This window comes from Daldinia caldariorum, assembly GCF_022478825.1.
Source record: "Daldinia caldariorum strain CBS 122874 unplaced genomic scaffold F4812scaffold_7, whole genome shotgun sequence".
NCBI lineage: Eukaryota > Fungi > Ascomycota > Sordariomycetes > Xylariales > Hypoxylaceae > Daldinia > Daldinia caldariorum.
The window spans coordinates 1252451-1267943 of NW_025953043.1; the positions used below are offsets into that span (position 1 = coordinate 1252451).

The 15493-nt window shown below is 46.5% G+C and overlaps 3 protein-coding genes across 3 annotated transcripts; 1 reads left to right on the forward strand and 2 right to left on the reverse strand.

Moving 5' to 3' along the window:
- Positions 1-8607: 8607 nt before the first annotated feature.
- Positions 8608-10465, reverse strand: F4812DRAFT_427165 (37S ribosomal protein S9). Its single transcript, XM_047934074.1, has 2 exons — positions 9395-10465; positions 8608-9332 (listed from the first exon to the last, which is right to left on the reverse strand). Exons 1-2 carry the CDS (start codon positions 10266-10268, stop codon positions 9241-9243), a joined length of 966 nt encoding a protein of 321 aa, XP_047790833.1. The 5' UTR covers positions 10269-10465; the 3' UTR covers positions 8608-9240.
- Positions 10466-10734: 269 nt separating this feature from the next.
- On the forward strand, positions 10735-12326 carry F4812DRAFT_451024 (eEF1-gamma domain-containing protein; the record flags this gene model as incomplete). The annotated part of the gene is made up of 4 exons (XM_047936156.1): positions 10735-10767; positions 10860-11046; positions 11259-11307; positions 11363-12326. The coding sequence occupies 4 exons, from the start codon at positions 10735-10737 to the stop codon at positions 12324-12326; spliced, it is 1233 nt and encodes a 410-aa protein (XP_047790834.1).
- A 1109-nt stretch (positions 12327-13435) lies between these two features.
- F4812DRAFT_427168 (uncharacterized protein) lies at positions 13436-15442 on the reverse strand. Its single transcript, XM_047934075.1, has one exon. The coding sequence runs from the start codon at positions 15283-15285 to the stop codon at positions 13516-13518; it is 1770 nt and encodes a 589-aa protein (XP_047790835.1). The 5' UTR covers positions 15286-15442; the 3' UTR covers positions 13436-13515.
- Positions 15443-15493: the final 51 nt, after the last annotated feature.

A 15493-nucleotide genomic window follows, 5' to 3' on the forward strand; every position in this document is an offset into this window, starting at 1 on the left:
TCCCCCCCCCCCCCCCCCCCCCCCCCCCCCCCCCCCCCCCCCCCCCCCCCCCCCCCCCCCCCCCCCCCCCCCCCCGCGAGTCTAACGAAAAGTGACACATCATAAAATGAAGCATCGCCGAATCGTAGCACGGGCGCATCTCCCATGTTTGTAGTAATTTGAACCATAGTTAATCGGTCCATGGAACAACTAGAACAATGTTGGTAACCGGGAGGGTAGCACGGTACGCCTATCAGATGAGGCAGAGAGCCACAAGCTACGATCCCATGGCGTTGGGTCCGATCATATTAGAATGGCTGCTCTGCTGTGACCGTCCTGCCGTCATACAAGACGCCCACGACCCAGAATACGGCAGCTAATTGATCTTCGCGGGCTGGCTGTCAGAAACACGTCCAGCTGAATCGGAATACTCCCGAGATCGACTTGCATCATCGCGGCTGCGGCGACCGGCCAATCAATATTAGCAGCTCGCCGTAAATGGCAATGCTTAAGGGGTTCCTTTCAGCCTCGAAGGTTCTTCGCTACTACCCTTTATTACTACCTTGATCCCAATTGAGTAGTGTCTTTCCGATAAGGGACAGGTGCAGCTCTTATAATGAATAGACAAAGCCGGAAGCGGTAAGATGGGGAATAGAGAAGTGGTTCTGGATATTACGGCGCAGCAAAGGTAGAGAAGCTATATTAAAATGGATAAGTCTATATTGGTAAGAGCCTATAGGATGGCAATCCGAAAGTCAATCAATATAATAATAATTGGATATCCACAAGAGATGGAACAGTAAGAAAGAAGCTGCTAATAGTTCAACAGATAGTTTCTTTGATTGAGATTGAACACACATAAAAAAAGAGAATAGAGAGAAAATTAGAAGTGATTAAATTAAATGGAAAGGAAGAAAAGGAAATGAAATGAAAGCTGGAAGATTTATTATTGATACCTACCTAGGTACGCTTATTCATACCTAACCTTAGGTACCTCTTTAACATAACAGCTAGAGATCCTTATGCAATCAAAGATTACCTAACCTAATGAAAGTTGTATAACTCTTTCTGCAAGCAGCTGCTCCGAGGATGTATGCATTATGTATACCTACCTAAGGTAGATACCTAACCTAAGGTAAATTGCCTCCTTTATACATAATAATTCTTGCAATACTGATAGTTACCTAGGTACTAGCTAACTATACCGAGCAATCCATTTTAATGAGACTAGGCGAACAAGCTCGTGAGAGCAGCAGATACCTTTCTACTCTATACCTTACTTTTTTTTTCCCCACCGTTCCTACACACACGCCAGTTTCCAAGGGTATCTGAAAACAAATTACATATAGTCGTACACCTCCGCTCTAGGTTAATGAGCCCCTATCCCCCCCCAATCCGTTTTTCTCCTTTTTCGCCATTCATCGTCCCGTTGCATGTCTCTCATTACTGCCGTAGCATATGGTCCCTCTCCTTCGAGAAGTCATGAAGTCTTCATCCTCATATCAGCTCGATATATCATCACTGCTGAAACAAGACCGTATTCTATACCCAAATCAGGTAAGAGTGCCACATCATAAATTAGGCCAACATGCAACTGGGATGCAACGTCGTAATTCCTACAACTCCCTGACCTGCCATCCCTATTCGTACTGGCGTGCGAGATGTGGACCGACGACGATTTCGTGCCGTCAGTGGGATCGATGGGTATCACAATCTGCTATGCAAATAATCGTCGTGACCGCATGGAACGCCTCGTATATATCTTAAACCACAATCGAATCCATAGCCTCAGCCCCCCCTATCTCGTTTGGATTACCCATTACTATCGAGACGTCCGATGTCCACGACCTCCCGCTCCAGCGGGATTCGTCGCAGAGGAATTGGAAGGCTCGGTTTCCTCTTCGTTTTCATATAGGTCGAGGCACTCCTCAATAACTGGGCTGCTGATTAGTAGGTCGAACATACGCAAATATACTACCACTGGGCTGGGGACGTACTGGCAACAATAGACTCTTCCCAAACGCCGTATTCGTAGTCCACTAGGCCATGCCGATCGATCCCATCGCAGAGCCTAACTATCTCTTTCCCCATCTTTCTCAATCCGTCTTCGCTAATTAGCGTTTGGCCTCGCTGCGGTGGCGCGCCAGACTCCATCATATCCTTTTGCTTTTGAAACAATGACAACCATGCGTGGTTAAAGTCCTGCCACATTTTGATACGGTCCTTGTGAAGGTTTTCATCGTCTGCCGCGAGGCCTTTAAAAGTTAAATTCACGAACATCATCACAATATCCGATAAGTGAGCTCACCTAGTTCCACTACCTTCGAGAGCAGCCATTCGGAAATGTTCAAGAGCGACTCGCTTGCAGCTTGTAACACCCCGTCACGGATGTTGGTAAATACCTCCCCCAAAGCAGTCTGATACCGCGCATACGCCTCGCTCATCTCTGCAGTTTGCGAGTAGTCGGGTTCTTCTATGGCCTGCTCGGGTGTGCTAGCTTGGGCCATGCCGCTCATTGGTGCTATCCCGCTCGGATAGTTCTGTAGCATTGTACGTTGGCCAACTGGACTCTGCTGATATACCGCTGCTGATGTACTCGAAGAGCCGGCATGTGACTGCAGACTTGTTGCTGCGGCCGGGTTGGTCGGTTCGCTCGGGAAATAGGGGTTGGACACATCCGTTTGTATCATATGCAGTGCTGCAGGTTGCCGCGACGGGAACTGCTGACTCGTATCGTACACGGCACTTTGCGTGCTCGCTTGCGGCACGTTGTACATCATCGACGGATTGTACGCATTGAAGCTTGGTGTTTGTCGAGCGTCTTGTCCATATTCAGACTGGTATGGCATTGTATTCTGCTGCATGGCAGTGGAGAATGCTGCTGCCGGCTCTTGATAATATCCACTGTAGCTAGCCGTGCCTGCTATACCTCTAGATGCTGCAGGCGATGTATTGAGAGGTGCGGGCCGATACCTATCAGACCCGCTTGCGCCGTACGACCGTCCCTGTGCATTGGGATCGTGAACCGGATACCTAGTGTTAGAAGGAGCATTGACGGGCGGTTCGTTCGGCCTCCTTCGCTGCCTGGGATCGTCCATACCACGAGAAACTGGTCGCAAGATGCTTGCTTTAAGGGGCGAGTCTAACCGATGCTCCTCCGGCAACGGAGCTATGATCACCAAAGGAGGGCCACCTTGGTTCGCTTAGGCCGTGATACAGCCGGCCCGTTAGAATCTTCGGAGAACCTCGCCGCGTGCAAGTAGTGCGTGCGATGGGATCCGAAATAGACGATACAAGTTTTTTTTAGTTTTTTTTTTTTTTTTAAAAAAAAAAGAAAAAGAAAACGGCCGAGAGTAGTTTGTTGCGATATAGATAGAATACGCGGGGTCGAATAAAATTCTCACTTCAGGCTCAGACAAGTGACAGGTCCGCCACAGTGGGAAGAAAAGGTTGCTCTAGGTTACAAGGCTTTCTCCTACAAATTTCGGACGAAGACCCTAAAGTGAGAGTCTAGTAGGTGTCGATATATATGATCTAGGCATGTAACGGCGTGTTTCCCGTTGATGCGTCCCAAAGAGTTGTGTTTAATGGATGGAATACGACAGGACGAAAGGTTAAAGCTTGCCAGGGAAGACCGACTATGTATGAGATGCCGAAAGTTTGAATGCTGAAAAGTCTTCTCGATGCAAACACCGCCCGACCATATGTCGGGTACCCCAACCTAGGCCCTTACTAGGGTGACGATGCCTCCGAGGTCCCAGATTTTTGAGTTCGTCCTTAGATGCCTACTATGGAGGAATTTGGGATGGATTCGTCCACAAAAATCCCGAGTAGGTTAGGGGGGACGTATCTGACTTGCCAAGCTGTTGTCACTACGCGTACCGGGAGGATCCCAGTACCTTTTGTAACTAACTTGTAAACCGACAAATTGTGACTTTGCCGAGCCAAATTGACTAGCAAGCCACACCGGGATAAGGACGTAATACCTCAAATTCTTTAGCGGTGTTGAGGGATACCGGATTGGATATCAGCTTCGCTCGGACGTAACTGAGATTCCTAGTTAGCTCGCTCTCCTCAGACTGTGAGTACACAGCTTCAAAGCACCTCGATATTAAGTTAAGACAAAATAAGGTTCTTCTTGATCTGGATAATTAAAGATTCAAAGACATGAGTAACATTGAAGCGACGTCGTACGTGGTTCTTTTAAGGTAGGTAGAGCAGAGGTGTAGAAGTCGGAGGGGGGATCAGTAACAAGAAAATGTCTATGCCAAATAACAGTGCAGCGGGTGTAAGTGAGAATAGAGTTGTTGACACCGGAGGATTTTAAAGGTGGTCGGGGATTTTCTACAGTGCAGCGTAGGTAGACAAGCAAGAGGGCAGCAAGATTTTTTTTTTATCAGGACAGTAAGGAACTGACTCGTTAGCCGGTAGGTACTTGCCTCATGATATATTATTACAGGTAGGTAGGTGGATGTCGAGGAGTAGGTAAGGTCGAGAGGAGCCAGTAGTAGGAGGAAGTGGAGACCCAATTAGACTCTACTATGTAGAGTAGACAGAATGGAAGTTCGAATCCCTTTTTCGCATGTAACCCCATCAAAGCAGTGGGTATGTAATACATGAGATCAGGCGACGACCTTCCAATGAGAAGGGGAATAGGGACGAGTTTTAACCAGATTTCCCCAAAAACACGTTAACAACACCAACGCCTTAACTTGCGCCGTGCGTAAAATGTACCTGGGGCTTTGCTAAGCTTGCTAGGCTTGCTAGGCTTGCTGGAACTTGCTGGGCTTGCTACCTAGGTAGGTAGGCAGGGCTCATCTGGTTGCGACAGGGTAACGAGATCTGCGCAGTGCGCACAGATAATCGAGTGCGGGTCCGAGTGAATCCCTATTACCGATACCCCAAGGGCGTGCCCCTACGAGACATGATGGGTGATCTGTCCAATACCCTGCCGGACCAAGCTTGACCCTGCCTGAAGTTGATGGGTGCCCAGATAGATACCTTGGTGGAAGGGTGAAGAGAGTGTAGAGCCGGAGAATAGAACTTATTGGGTGGTACGGGGTAAGGTATATTGGCCAGGGGCATATAAGACAAACCCTTTTCCAGCCTCAACAGAGATCTTTGACTCGAAGGGTGTCACGCGTCACCGCGCATGTTCCTGGCGCAGATCAGCCTATCAGAAAACGGCCACCAGATCTTAAGGCTCGTTTGTACGATTATGCCTGGTTTGTACGAAGTTGAACTGGACATTAAGTACTGTATAGACAGTATAGACTGTGTTGTTCTTCTGCTTCTTTCTTCTCTTTTCTCTTCTCGCTAACAAACATTAGCTATTGCTACGTACTAATAAGAGACATGATTGCCCAAAGGTCATAGTGTAAGTATTGTAGGGAACGACTCAGGTAGAAAAGTAAGGGTACCTAATTAGGACGAAATGGGTTTGAGAGGGGGAAAAGGGGTGACAAATATTTGGTTACCTACCTATACCTAATAAAGAACTTAGTAGGTTAGAGGTAACACACGACACACACAAGACGAAGTTTTGCTTTTCTCAATTGTGCGCCGACTTTTCTGTTGTGTGGCTGATGCTGATTGAGAGATGATTCCTTCTTCTGCACAGATCGGCCATTTTAGAACTTACCTAAAGGTACTGTGAAGCAGGCATTCAAAATTCAACGTGTCATACAAAGATGACTGTTACCATGATTGTTACAACAACATTCATCTTTCGTTACGCTTCCTCGTCACGTTGTCATTTCAGTTTATGTGTTTAGTTTTGCTTTGTTTAAGATTGACGAGCTAGGGAACGGGAAGACGGAGATATGATCTAATATTATGAACAAAGTTAGAAAATTATGTACGTATATGTAGGTAACACCTTATAATGTACCTACTTAATTGAGGGACTAATATTAGGTAATGAAGTTGCCAATGTCAGGTATATTAGGTATAAGTACCTACCTAGGTAAGCATATGGGGAACTATCCTGCCTAATAATTATAAGGCAAAATAAAGGAAGGAAGGAAACGTTGTATGCATGCAGATCCTAGGAAATGTATGAGATGAGATGAGATGAGGCCTAGTGCTTTCCAGTTTCTAAATGTTTACAACTATAGGTACCTGGTTAATGCTTCTTGCCTTATTATTATTTTATCCACCAAATAGCAGGAGCTCCTGCTGATAATAATTAGACATTTTCATAGGTACTATGTGGTTTTAGCCCCCAACTTCTTTTTTTTTTTTTGTCAGGCTATGAATTACCTCCTTGTTTGGAGCTATAAAACAAATAATCTTTTTTAAACAACCTACAACATTCTGTACACGCTCCAGCGAATAGAACCTAGGTAGCTACGATATCCACTGTATTGGTATGTTCTGCATGTTTAGTTAAAGATCTAGAAGACGCCACTAATCGATCTAATTGACTGCCATGAATTTATGATGGAAGCTGATTCGACCCCGGGGAAAAGAAGCCGGTGAGTATGAGTCGGACCACACACCCAAATGGTTTAGGAGACCGACAAAGGAACGTTTCTTCTATGGAATTGTCTCGATGTGGTCTCGATGTGGTCAACTATTGGTCGATATAGAAAATTTCAAGTATGAAACTACATAATTGGCTCTAGCGAAGAATTTTCTAAAATATTCAGGGGGCAGGCATATACATTTTTAACCCGGCCTTGTAATCACTTTCATTGCAGGCTAACCACACGCCAATCGATATCGGACCCTTTTGTTAGACTGTCTCTTTAGCGGTCAACTTATGCATACTATTTGAGCAACTAGCATTATTCATGGTTACGAATGTTCATGAATAAGGACCGAGACAGGCCACCGTCATTTATTTAACCATCTCAGCGCATCTTTAGGCGTAGGTTGGACGTCCAATCTTGCCTAGCATAGCATGTGCTGAGAAAAGAGGTACGGCAGTACGAGGCACCCATTAGGCCGCAAGGAGGCCTTCTAATAAGAGATGGCTGATGTCTGGTCGTTTAAATAAGATCCTTGAACCTTGAATCCGGTCGACGACAGGGGCGTTAAGATGTCGTCAAAGAACGACAAGGGTCCGTCTGACATTGTCCCGGAGTCAGCCGGGGTGTTGCATCAACCCAATCCACTGTCATCAATTTTCAGATCTCTTCTACTCAATATCAACAACCTACGTCCTAGCATATGTCCCAACGGCTAACTTTATTATAGAATATATCACACCTAATATAGCAGAGACACTAATATAACCGGCGCGTTAAGATTGCGGTAGTCACTTGGTGTGTGGATAGCTTGTGAAGAAACCTTTAGCCTGGAGTCTGCACTTGATATTCTACATGTCCGCTACTAAGTCGGTGTATTACTAAGATGAATGATAGGTACGGGTTATTTGTAAGTAAGCATCCCCCGGATGTAATACACACATGAGGCCAATGATAGGCCTGCCTTGAGGTATGAAATTGATACTTTTTGACTATGTACAAGAAATCACCCCATTTTTATGGGCTTCGTTGACTAGCGCAGGTCCCCGAGATTCGAAAAGAACAGAAACTGGGCGCTGGAAGACCCACATGAGCTTTGATCTCCCCCTACAATGCGAAGTCGAGTTTATCTGATGGATCGGTATACTCGTCATGGCCGGCATGGCTTGCTACGTGGTAAGACTCTTTGCCAGGTACATCTCAGCATCAGTAGTAGGAAGTAGTAAGTATTGTGTGGCTTCACAGAGATGCATTTGGATGCCATTGATACATCGGCGACACCGACTCTCCTATAACATGTTAGCCCTATGTTCCTTAGGTACTTCTTTCTCCAATTGACGATCTGCAAGCAGATACCTTATACCAAATTTTTCTAGGCTTGGCATATTTCGAGGTTAGTTAACTCGGTTATGTCGGTCTAGGTCGCCGGCGACGGTTTTTTCAATACCGAATCGTTCAAGTGAAGCCTAGATTGCGCGACATAAACGCGTACAAATAGGGCGTCGGAACAGGAAAGATCGGCGATATAAAGTGACCAACGTTACAGTATTGGCTGCTGTGTGGTTTGTCACTCTCAGCCTCATCCAGGCCAAATGAGGCTTGCACCGTTTCTCTGCAGAAACACTACTTCTCGTATTGGGTCAAGGCCAGAGTCAGGTCACGTTGATTCACGCTTATCTTGCTTCAAGAACCAGACACGTAGTCCGATGGCTAAAATGTATCACGTTTATTAATACGGGATCGGCCAAATTGGGAGTCAAATTTATGTGAGAGATGACCGACGCGCTGTCGATGTCTTAGGTAACTGTGCCGATACCATCTATGAGGTGGTATTGTAGAAGCATATAGGCATAATTTATTCTCGCCTCGTTACCAATTGGCAAGTCACAAGCGGAGACACTCAACATGGTCAGCTTCTGTCTTCCATCAAACTAAGCGACGCATATACCTAGCTCTATACTCAAAAAAGAGCTGCAATCTACCTATAGCTTGAACCAAGACATGTCCCCTTAAACAATTTCCCCAAACGAACAACTCCCTTCTAGAAGGATTCTGCGTCTGCCATTGTCTGAAGCTAGTCGATATCTGGTATGGCTTCCCTCCTCGACTTCTGTAAGGAATGTTACTTAATGCTTACCTATAATATGCTTGATGAGCTGCCAGGGTTGCTTAAAATGCCGTCCGTGCTTGATATCTATTTGAGTGACCGGCTGCTAAAAATAATGATAGCGCTACGCGTCTTTTACTCGGGGGTTTCTTATTAGCTTCTGGAACAAATTCACGACCTATGCAGTGCCAATTTCAGGGCTACCTTTGTTTACTTGGGTTTGAAGACTCGTTGACCGCCGCCGTTGTATCACGCGGAGTCTAAACACAACATAACGCCGATCTTACAGCCACCCGTCATACATGATATAACACAACCCGAATACCCGGTCTCTTAACTCGTGTTTAGTCTAATTAACTTCCCTGGGCTATGATTGGCCAATTAATATAAGCAAGGAGGACGCGTTGGCGAGGCTCATTTACGAAGTAGCCTTCTCTCATCTTTAGCTGTTGCTGTTGGCATCTCATATACATTCCACATAAGAAGCAGATACATAATGGTACATTTAGGTAGCCCTTGCACATACAGTCTACTATATGGATAATATAGACCATAACGTACGTAACCTAACCTTCTGCCAGTAAGGCCGATAGATACCTCGGTAGGTAATCGCCTTGCTCGAGAGTCGCATAAAAAAAAATGTAACCCACGAGTCGTATTGCGAAACAACATATCTGACTTGTCTTATCGCTTGACCCAGGTGGGCATCTTTCTTGCTTTGAGGTGACCAGGCTTCTTCCTCTCGACTTTCCTCGGATCACGAGTGAGGCAACCAGCTTGAGGCATATTAGAGATATACTGGCGCAAAAAAATTTGTAGGGATTCTGCATTGACTTACCTTTCTTAAGGGGCGTCTTCAATGCTGGTTCGTGAACAGCCAAAGCCTTGGCAACTGCCATCGCGAGTGCTTCGGCCTGGCCGGTGGTTCCGCCGCCCTCTACAAGGGCCCAGACATTGTATTTGTCTATTCTGTCCATTACCTTCAATCCCCAAAGCACACTTTCCCGGTCGTGAACTCTTCCGAACGCGTCGTTCAGGGTCTTTCCGTTAATAAGGACTTCCCCTGTCCCCTGCACGAGCCATACTCGAGCGACTGAAGATTTCCGCCTCCCGACGCCATGCGACCTACCAAACCTATCAACCACAATAGGCTTCGCTCGGTTGAGATAGAAGTTGATATCTCGCTTGAAGGGCCGGAGACCTTGCTGGACCTCCTCTGGCATTAAATCAGGGTGGATTTGGTTTAACCTCTTAGCCAGCCCAATACAGGTTGCGTAATCCCTTGCCTTCACTGCTTCACCAATCGCCAATCGGTACTGCTCTTTCGTCTTCCAAGCCACCCGCGGCGCTTGTCCGGGGGGGAGAATAGGAAGTCTCTCGTATTTCCGAGCCAGGTCCTGAATCAGGACGAAGCTGTCGTTGAATTGCGTATGGCGCGAGAAGTAAGATGGCGAAAGCGGCACGGGACGGACATGCATCACATCTATTTCGGCCGCATCAGGGCTCTGGTCTACCGCCGCTTGTAGCCGTTCTAAAGCATCATCTTGTCGAGCCGTGGTCGTCGTAAACGTTCGGCGTGTTCTCGAGCACGTAGAAGAGCAAGAAGATGAAGAAGGAGAAGAAGCCTTTAGAGATGCTGAGATGCTCGGTTGTCGGGTCGCTGTCGCCCGGAGATCTCTAAGACAGCGAAGGCCATATCTTAGAGAGGACATTGTACCTATCGTATCCTCTTCATGGCCTTGCGCCTACTAAGAATCAATCGATCGATGGGTCGGAATATTGAAGTGCGATAGGTGTGTAATAATAGGCCTGTAGGCTTTAATGGGAACCTCAATTGAAGCACTTTTTCAAATGCAATGCCCGAATTCAATTGGACGGCGTGTCAGATATTCCGATTGCCGACCACTTAAACAGTGGAAGTAGGTACCTACCCAACCTAACCTAAGGAGGTAGGTAGGTACCTAAGGTAACCGTATCTTGGAAGGCGGGGTGTTTCGGCAAGACTCTAAAGTGGGGGGTAAGGTAAGCGCCTAATAGAAATTTGAATTGAGCCAGGAGCGCGATTGCCCCGCCTCCTGCTTTTGCGAGAGTAGAAAAAAAAAATTCTGTTACTCAAGTCTACTTCTAACTTTCCCCTCCTCTCATCATCTCGACAAGCACCAGATCCTATAATTCATCATGGCGCCTTTCGGAAAACTCTTCACCAAGGAGGTAAGCTATATCGATAATAACTAAATTGTCGTATACTGATTTTTTGTTTATTTTGTTTTTAACACAAATACTGATATATTCACGTTGCGCAGCTCAACCCCCGCTCTACCGCGATCCTCGCGGTTGCGAAGGCCAATGGCCTGGACCTGGACATCGTCGAGGCCGACACTGTCAACCCTTCTTCTGAGTTCCTCCAGGTGAACCCGCTTGCCAAGATCCCCGCTTTCGCCGGCAGCGATGGCTTCAACTTGACTGAGTCTATAGCCATCGCCATCTACCGTATGTATTTAATACTCTCTAAATTGAGTTTTCGTATTCAACCCCTCCACCAAATTGGCATCATATGATGACCTAGACATTATTCTAACAGTTATCCCTATCTGAAAATTTCTGTTGATCATGGTTCTACTTTCTGATCTTATTGCCTTTTGTCCATTACTTATGTACGCATAAAATGATGCGAGAAAAATTGCTAATTTCTTATTTTCTAGTCACCTCCCAGAACGAGAAGACCACTCTCCTCGGTAAGACCAAGCAAGAGTAAGTCAACGTCCCAATAGTAGTATCTGAGGAATCAACTACTAACAAAGCATAGCTATGCCTCCATCCTGAAGTGGACGTCGTACTTCAACACTGAGGTTCTTCCCAAGCTCGCTGCTTGGTACCGCCCTCTTTTGGGCGTTGATCCCTACAACAAGAAGGCTGTTGAGGACGCCGCCAAGAACTCGGAGAAGGTTATCTCCGTTGTTGAGCAGCACCTTCTTCACAACACCTACCTTGTTGGTGAGCGTATCACCCTCGCCGACCTGTTTGCCGCTGGTATCATCTCGCGTGGCTTCCAGTACTTCTTCGACAAGCAGTGGCGCTCTGAGCACCCCAACGTCACTCGATGGTACGAGACTGTCTACAACCAGCCCATCTACGCTGATGTCTCTAAGCCTCTTGAGCTTCTCGAGACTCCCAAGTTAACCAACGTACCCCCGAAGAAGGCTGAGCAGCCCAAGCAAGCTAAGGCTGCTCCCAAGCCTGCTGCCCCCAAGCCCGCAGAGGAGGAGGCCGCCCCTGCTCCTAAGCCTAAGCACCCTCTTGAGGCCTTAGGACCCTCTGCCTTCGCTCTTGATGACTTGAAGCGCTACTACTCTAACCACGACGAGGCTGAATCCATGAAGTGGTTCTGGGAGAACGTCCCTTTTACCGACTACTCCATCTGGAAGGTCAAGTACAAGTACAACGACGAGTTGACTTTGACTTTCATGTCCAACAACCTGATTGGTGGATTCAACACTCGCCTTGAGGCTTCTCGCAAGTACCTCTTCGGCTGTGCCTCCGTGTACGGAGAGAACAACGACTCGGTCATCGAGGGTGCCTTTGTCATCCGAGGCCAAGACTATCTCCCCGTCTTTGACGTCGCTCCCGACTACGAGAGCTACGAGTTCACTAAGCTGGACCCTACCAACGCTGATGACAAGGCTTTTGTCGAATCCATGTGGACATGGGACAAGCCTGTCGTCCACAACGACAAGGAGTACAAGCACTCCGCCGGCAAGGTCTTCAAATAAGCTGCTTCTGCATTATTATGAGGAAGGATTGTTATGAGCTAATGAGTTTATGCAAAGGAGGTCGGCTTAGGGATAGGGACAATGAATACCAGACCCAAAGGGGTTAAACCTATAAGTAGCAGCAGGTTTTCTATGTAGTACCTGAAACATGCTAGTCGTCAAAGCATTCATTCTACGTTCTTTAAATACCGTGCATGCCGACAGTGTTATAATGAAGCGGATTAAAGAATATTAGATGACCAGCATATCTACAAAGGCACACACACCCATATGTGTCAAAAGAGTCTTTTACGGCGGATACCGTAAAATGTCTACGCTTCGATTACTATAAAGCTTACAGTATTCCCAAGTCCAAGTTCATTTTACTTAGATGATCCACACACAAGCTACAACATCAAACTTGAAATTTCTTAAGACTTTATTGCCTATATCACATTTTATCGATCTACATCGACCGTAGAAAAAAATCATACCAATCAAAATGAAGGGCGCCCCAAGAACTCAGCAGGTCCGCAACAAAGCCGAGCCTGGTGGCATGATCTACAATCCTGGCGAAAGCAACCCGGCGTTATGCTCTGTCATGTAAAAGACTTGCCTTATATATGAAAACGGGTGCATTTGTGTATATAATATAATATATATAAGGTACCTAGATATATATACCTAGTATATTAGGTGCACTAGAGGAGAATTTAAGAGGAGAATTAAGAGAGAGAAAAGAGAGGGAGGGGAGGTTATATGAGTACCTAACTAGTGATGGAAGATACGAGTTATGACATAAGAAGGGATACCTGTCTTCTAGTAGTGAGAGTTGGTTTATTAGGGAATGATTCTAAATGAATTATGCACTGGTTAAGGGGGGGTTGGTTGTTGTAACGGGTAATGAATAGACATTTTCTAAGTACGATCCGTGTTGGTTTAGAATTACTATGTAGTAATCCATGATAACCCTCATCTAGCAGCAGAGACATACCCCTAATAATTCATTCAAGTTTATCTTTTATCACAACAACGCATTCAATTTAAAAATTTCTAAATTTAAATCAATCATATTCAATATGTTTATAAATGCATTTATTTTGAATTTTTTAGGCTTAATTCAAAAATACGGGCCAAAAGCCGTGTCTCGTAAAATAAGGACTCGTCAACAATGTATTGTTGCTATTATTAATTTTTATTAAACAACTTTTCATCCGGTAAAAGCTGTGTTTATCTCGAAAGTGAGGAGACAGTCAAGATGATTACTTAGCTGATCTTTAAATACAAAGACACCTTCTACCCATACGTCGCCTCTTGACTCCAACGCAGACGAGCTATCCCCCACATCTCCTGCAGAGTCGCCACAGACTTTACGTTCGAAATTGGCTTTTGGATACCTACGTTCTTTGTCATCCCAAGGCCTGAAGAGATAAATACCCTCACGTCGCTTATAGTATTGAAATGTACCTGAGAGCAGTGAAATACCCACGAAAAAGGATCTGATGACACTTCTGGGGGAATCTATGTCTTTCATCGGCCATAACGTGCTCGTCAATTGCTTTGCGGTGCGGATTGCTGTTTCTCCCGACTGTCCCTGTAATGCCTCGGTGAAATTATGGCCACACCAGTCTGGCAGGTCGATGCCGTTGAAGTGGATGGACAGGTACTGCAGATTGGTGAGCTTGCCATCGACGCGCCGTAGCACCTCCATCCACTTGTCATACACGTTAGCGAGCACAATGACATGTAGCGACCGAAGGCTGCGTAGTGCGGTGTCGGAGATCGTGTTACCCAGAAATGTAGCTTCTAGATGTTTGCGTATAGGGTTGTGGTTGTCGTAAACAATGAATTGGTTCGTGGAGAAGAAGACCGCCTGTGCCTCGGCGTAAAACGCCTTGCTAACCAGGAACAACGGCGTGGGGGGTCGCCAGCAACGGCAATCCACCGAGTAGGCGGTGTACGATCGACTGCAGAAGGAACCCGTAGGGCAATGGCATAAATCCCCGATTCTACGGACCTTCCGAACGTGGCAGCCCATTACGAACTGGCAACCATAATGGGGACAATCGACACACTCCCTATGTTGACACGGATTGACGCACTGGCGGTGGTCGATGCCAACGCAGTGCTTATGTTCGTTGGGATGACATTTCTCATCTGGTGTGTAGCATGTCGCGTCACAAATGCGGAACTTGATGTAGTATTTCCCGCAAACCCATTTAACGGTATTATAAGGCGTGACTAAGTCGGTGTACCGTAATACCATCTCGCGAAGCTCCGATGGGAGACGCTGGAAGGGAAACCCTTCATGCGGGAACTTGGGCGGCCCTATGGATCGCAATACCGCCTCCTTCGCCATATCCCCAAGCTCGTGGATATGAGGCTCGTCGCTGAGTCGTATCTGGCAGCTGGCTAGGGTAGGGAGGTGGCGAAGCGGATGAAGAGCGAGCCGGGCCGTTTCAGGAGAGTCTGCGTAGCAGATTAAGCCAAAATCGAGGGCTTGGGGCTTTACATAGGGAGCGATATATTTGGCTGCGTTTTCCCAGTTCTTAAGCAGGATATTATCTTTAGATATGAAGGGACCTCCCTTGTCATGATCAAGGCGAGGGTATAAGGGATGTCCATATTGCAATCGCCGATAGACTTTCGGATAACTCAAGTGAATACTCAGGGATGGTATAGAGGATAGAGCAGAGACCGGGAACCGGAGTAAGACAAGCGCGTCTTGCACGAAGAAACGATTGGTGGAAAACAATATGTGCGATACCTCCTTGTGGACGGCCCGGCTGGTGAGGAGCAGGTTGATGGAGAATGCAAGGCTACAATAAGGCGTCCAGAAACGGTCAGTATGTTCGAAACATAGCGTACGTTTGTGATATAGGAAAATATTGGAGTCGACAAACAGGCCGGCTGCGGAATAAATGTGACGTCGAATGGCATCAGGGAGATCCAGAAACGATCGCGGTGCGGGTGGCTCCATTGCGAGAAGGGTACGAGGAGGGAAGAAAAAAACAAGGTGCAGTGAAATAATAGGTAAGGAGGAAGAAGACGACCTTGTAGAGTCTGGTATTAATAAGAATTTCCTCGTGTCGAGTGAGCCTGCAAAGCGATGTGACTACCTTTTCACGCTGGTGAAAAGTCGTGCGCAAGGTACCTAAGCCGTTTCTTGTCAGGTTCGTGAGTCGACT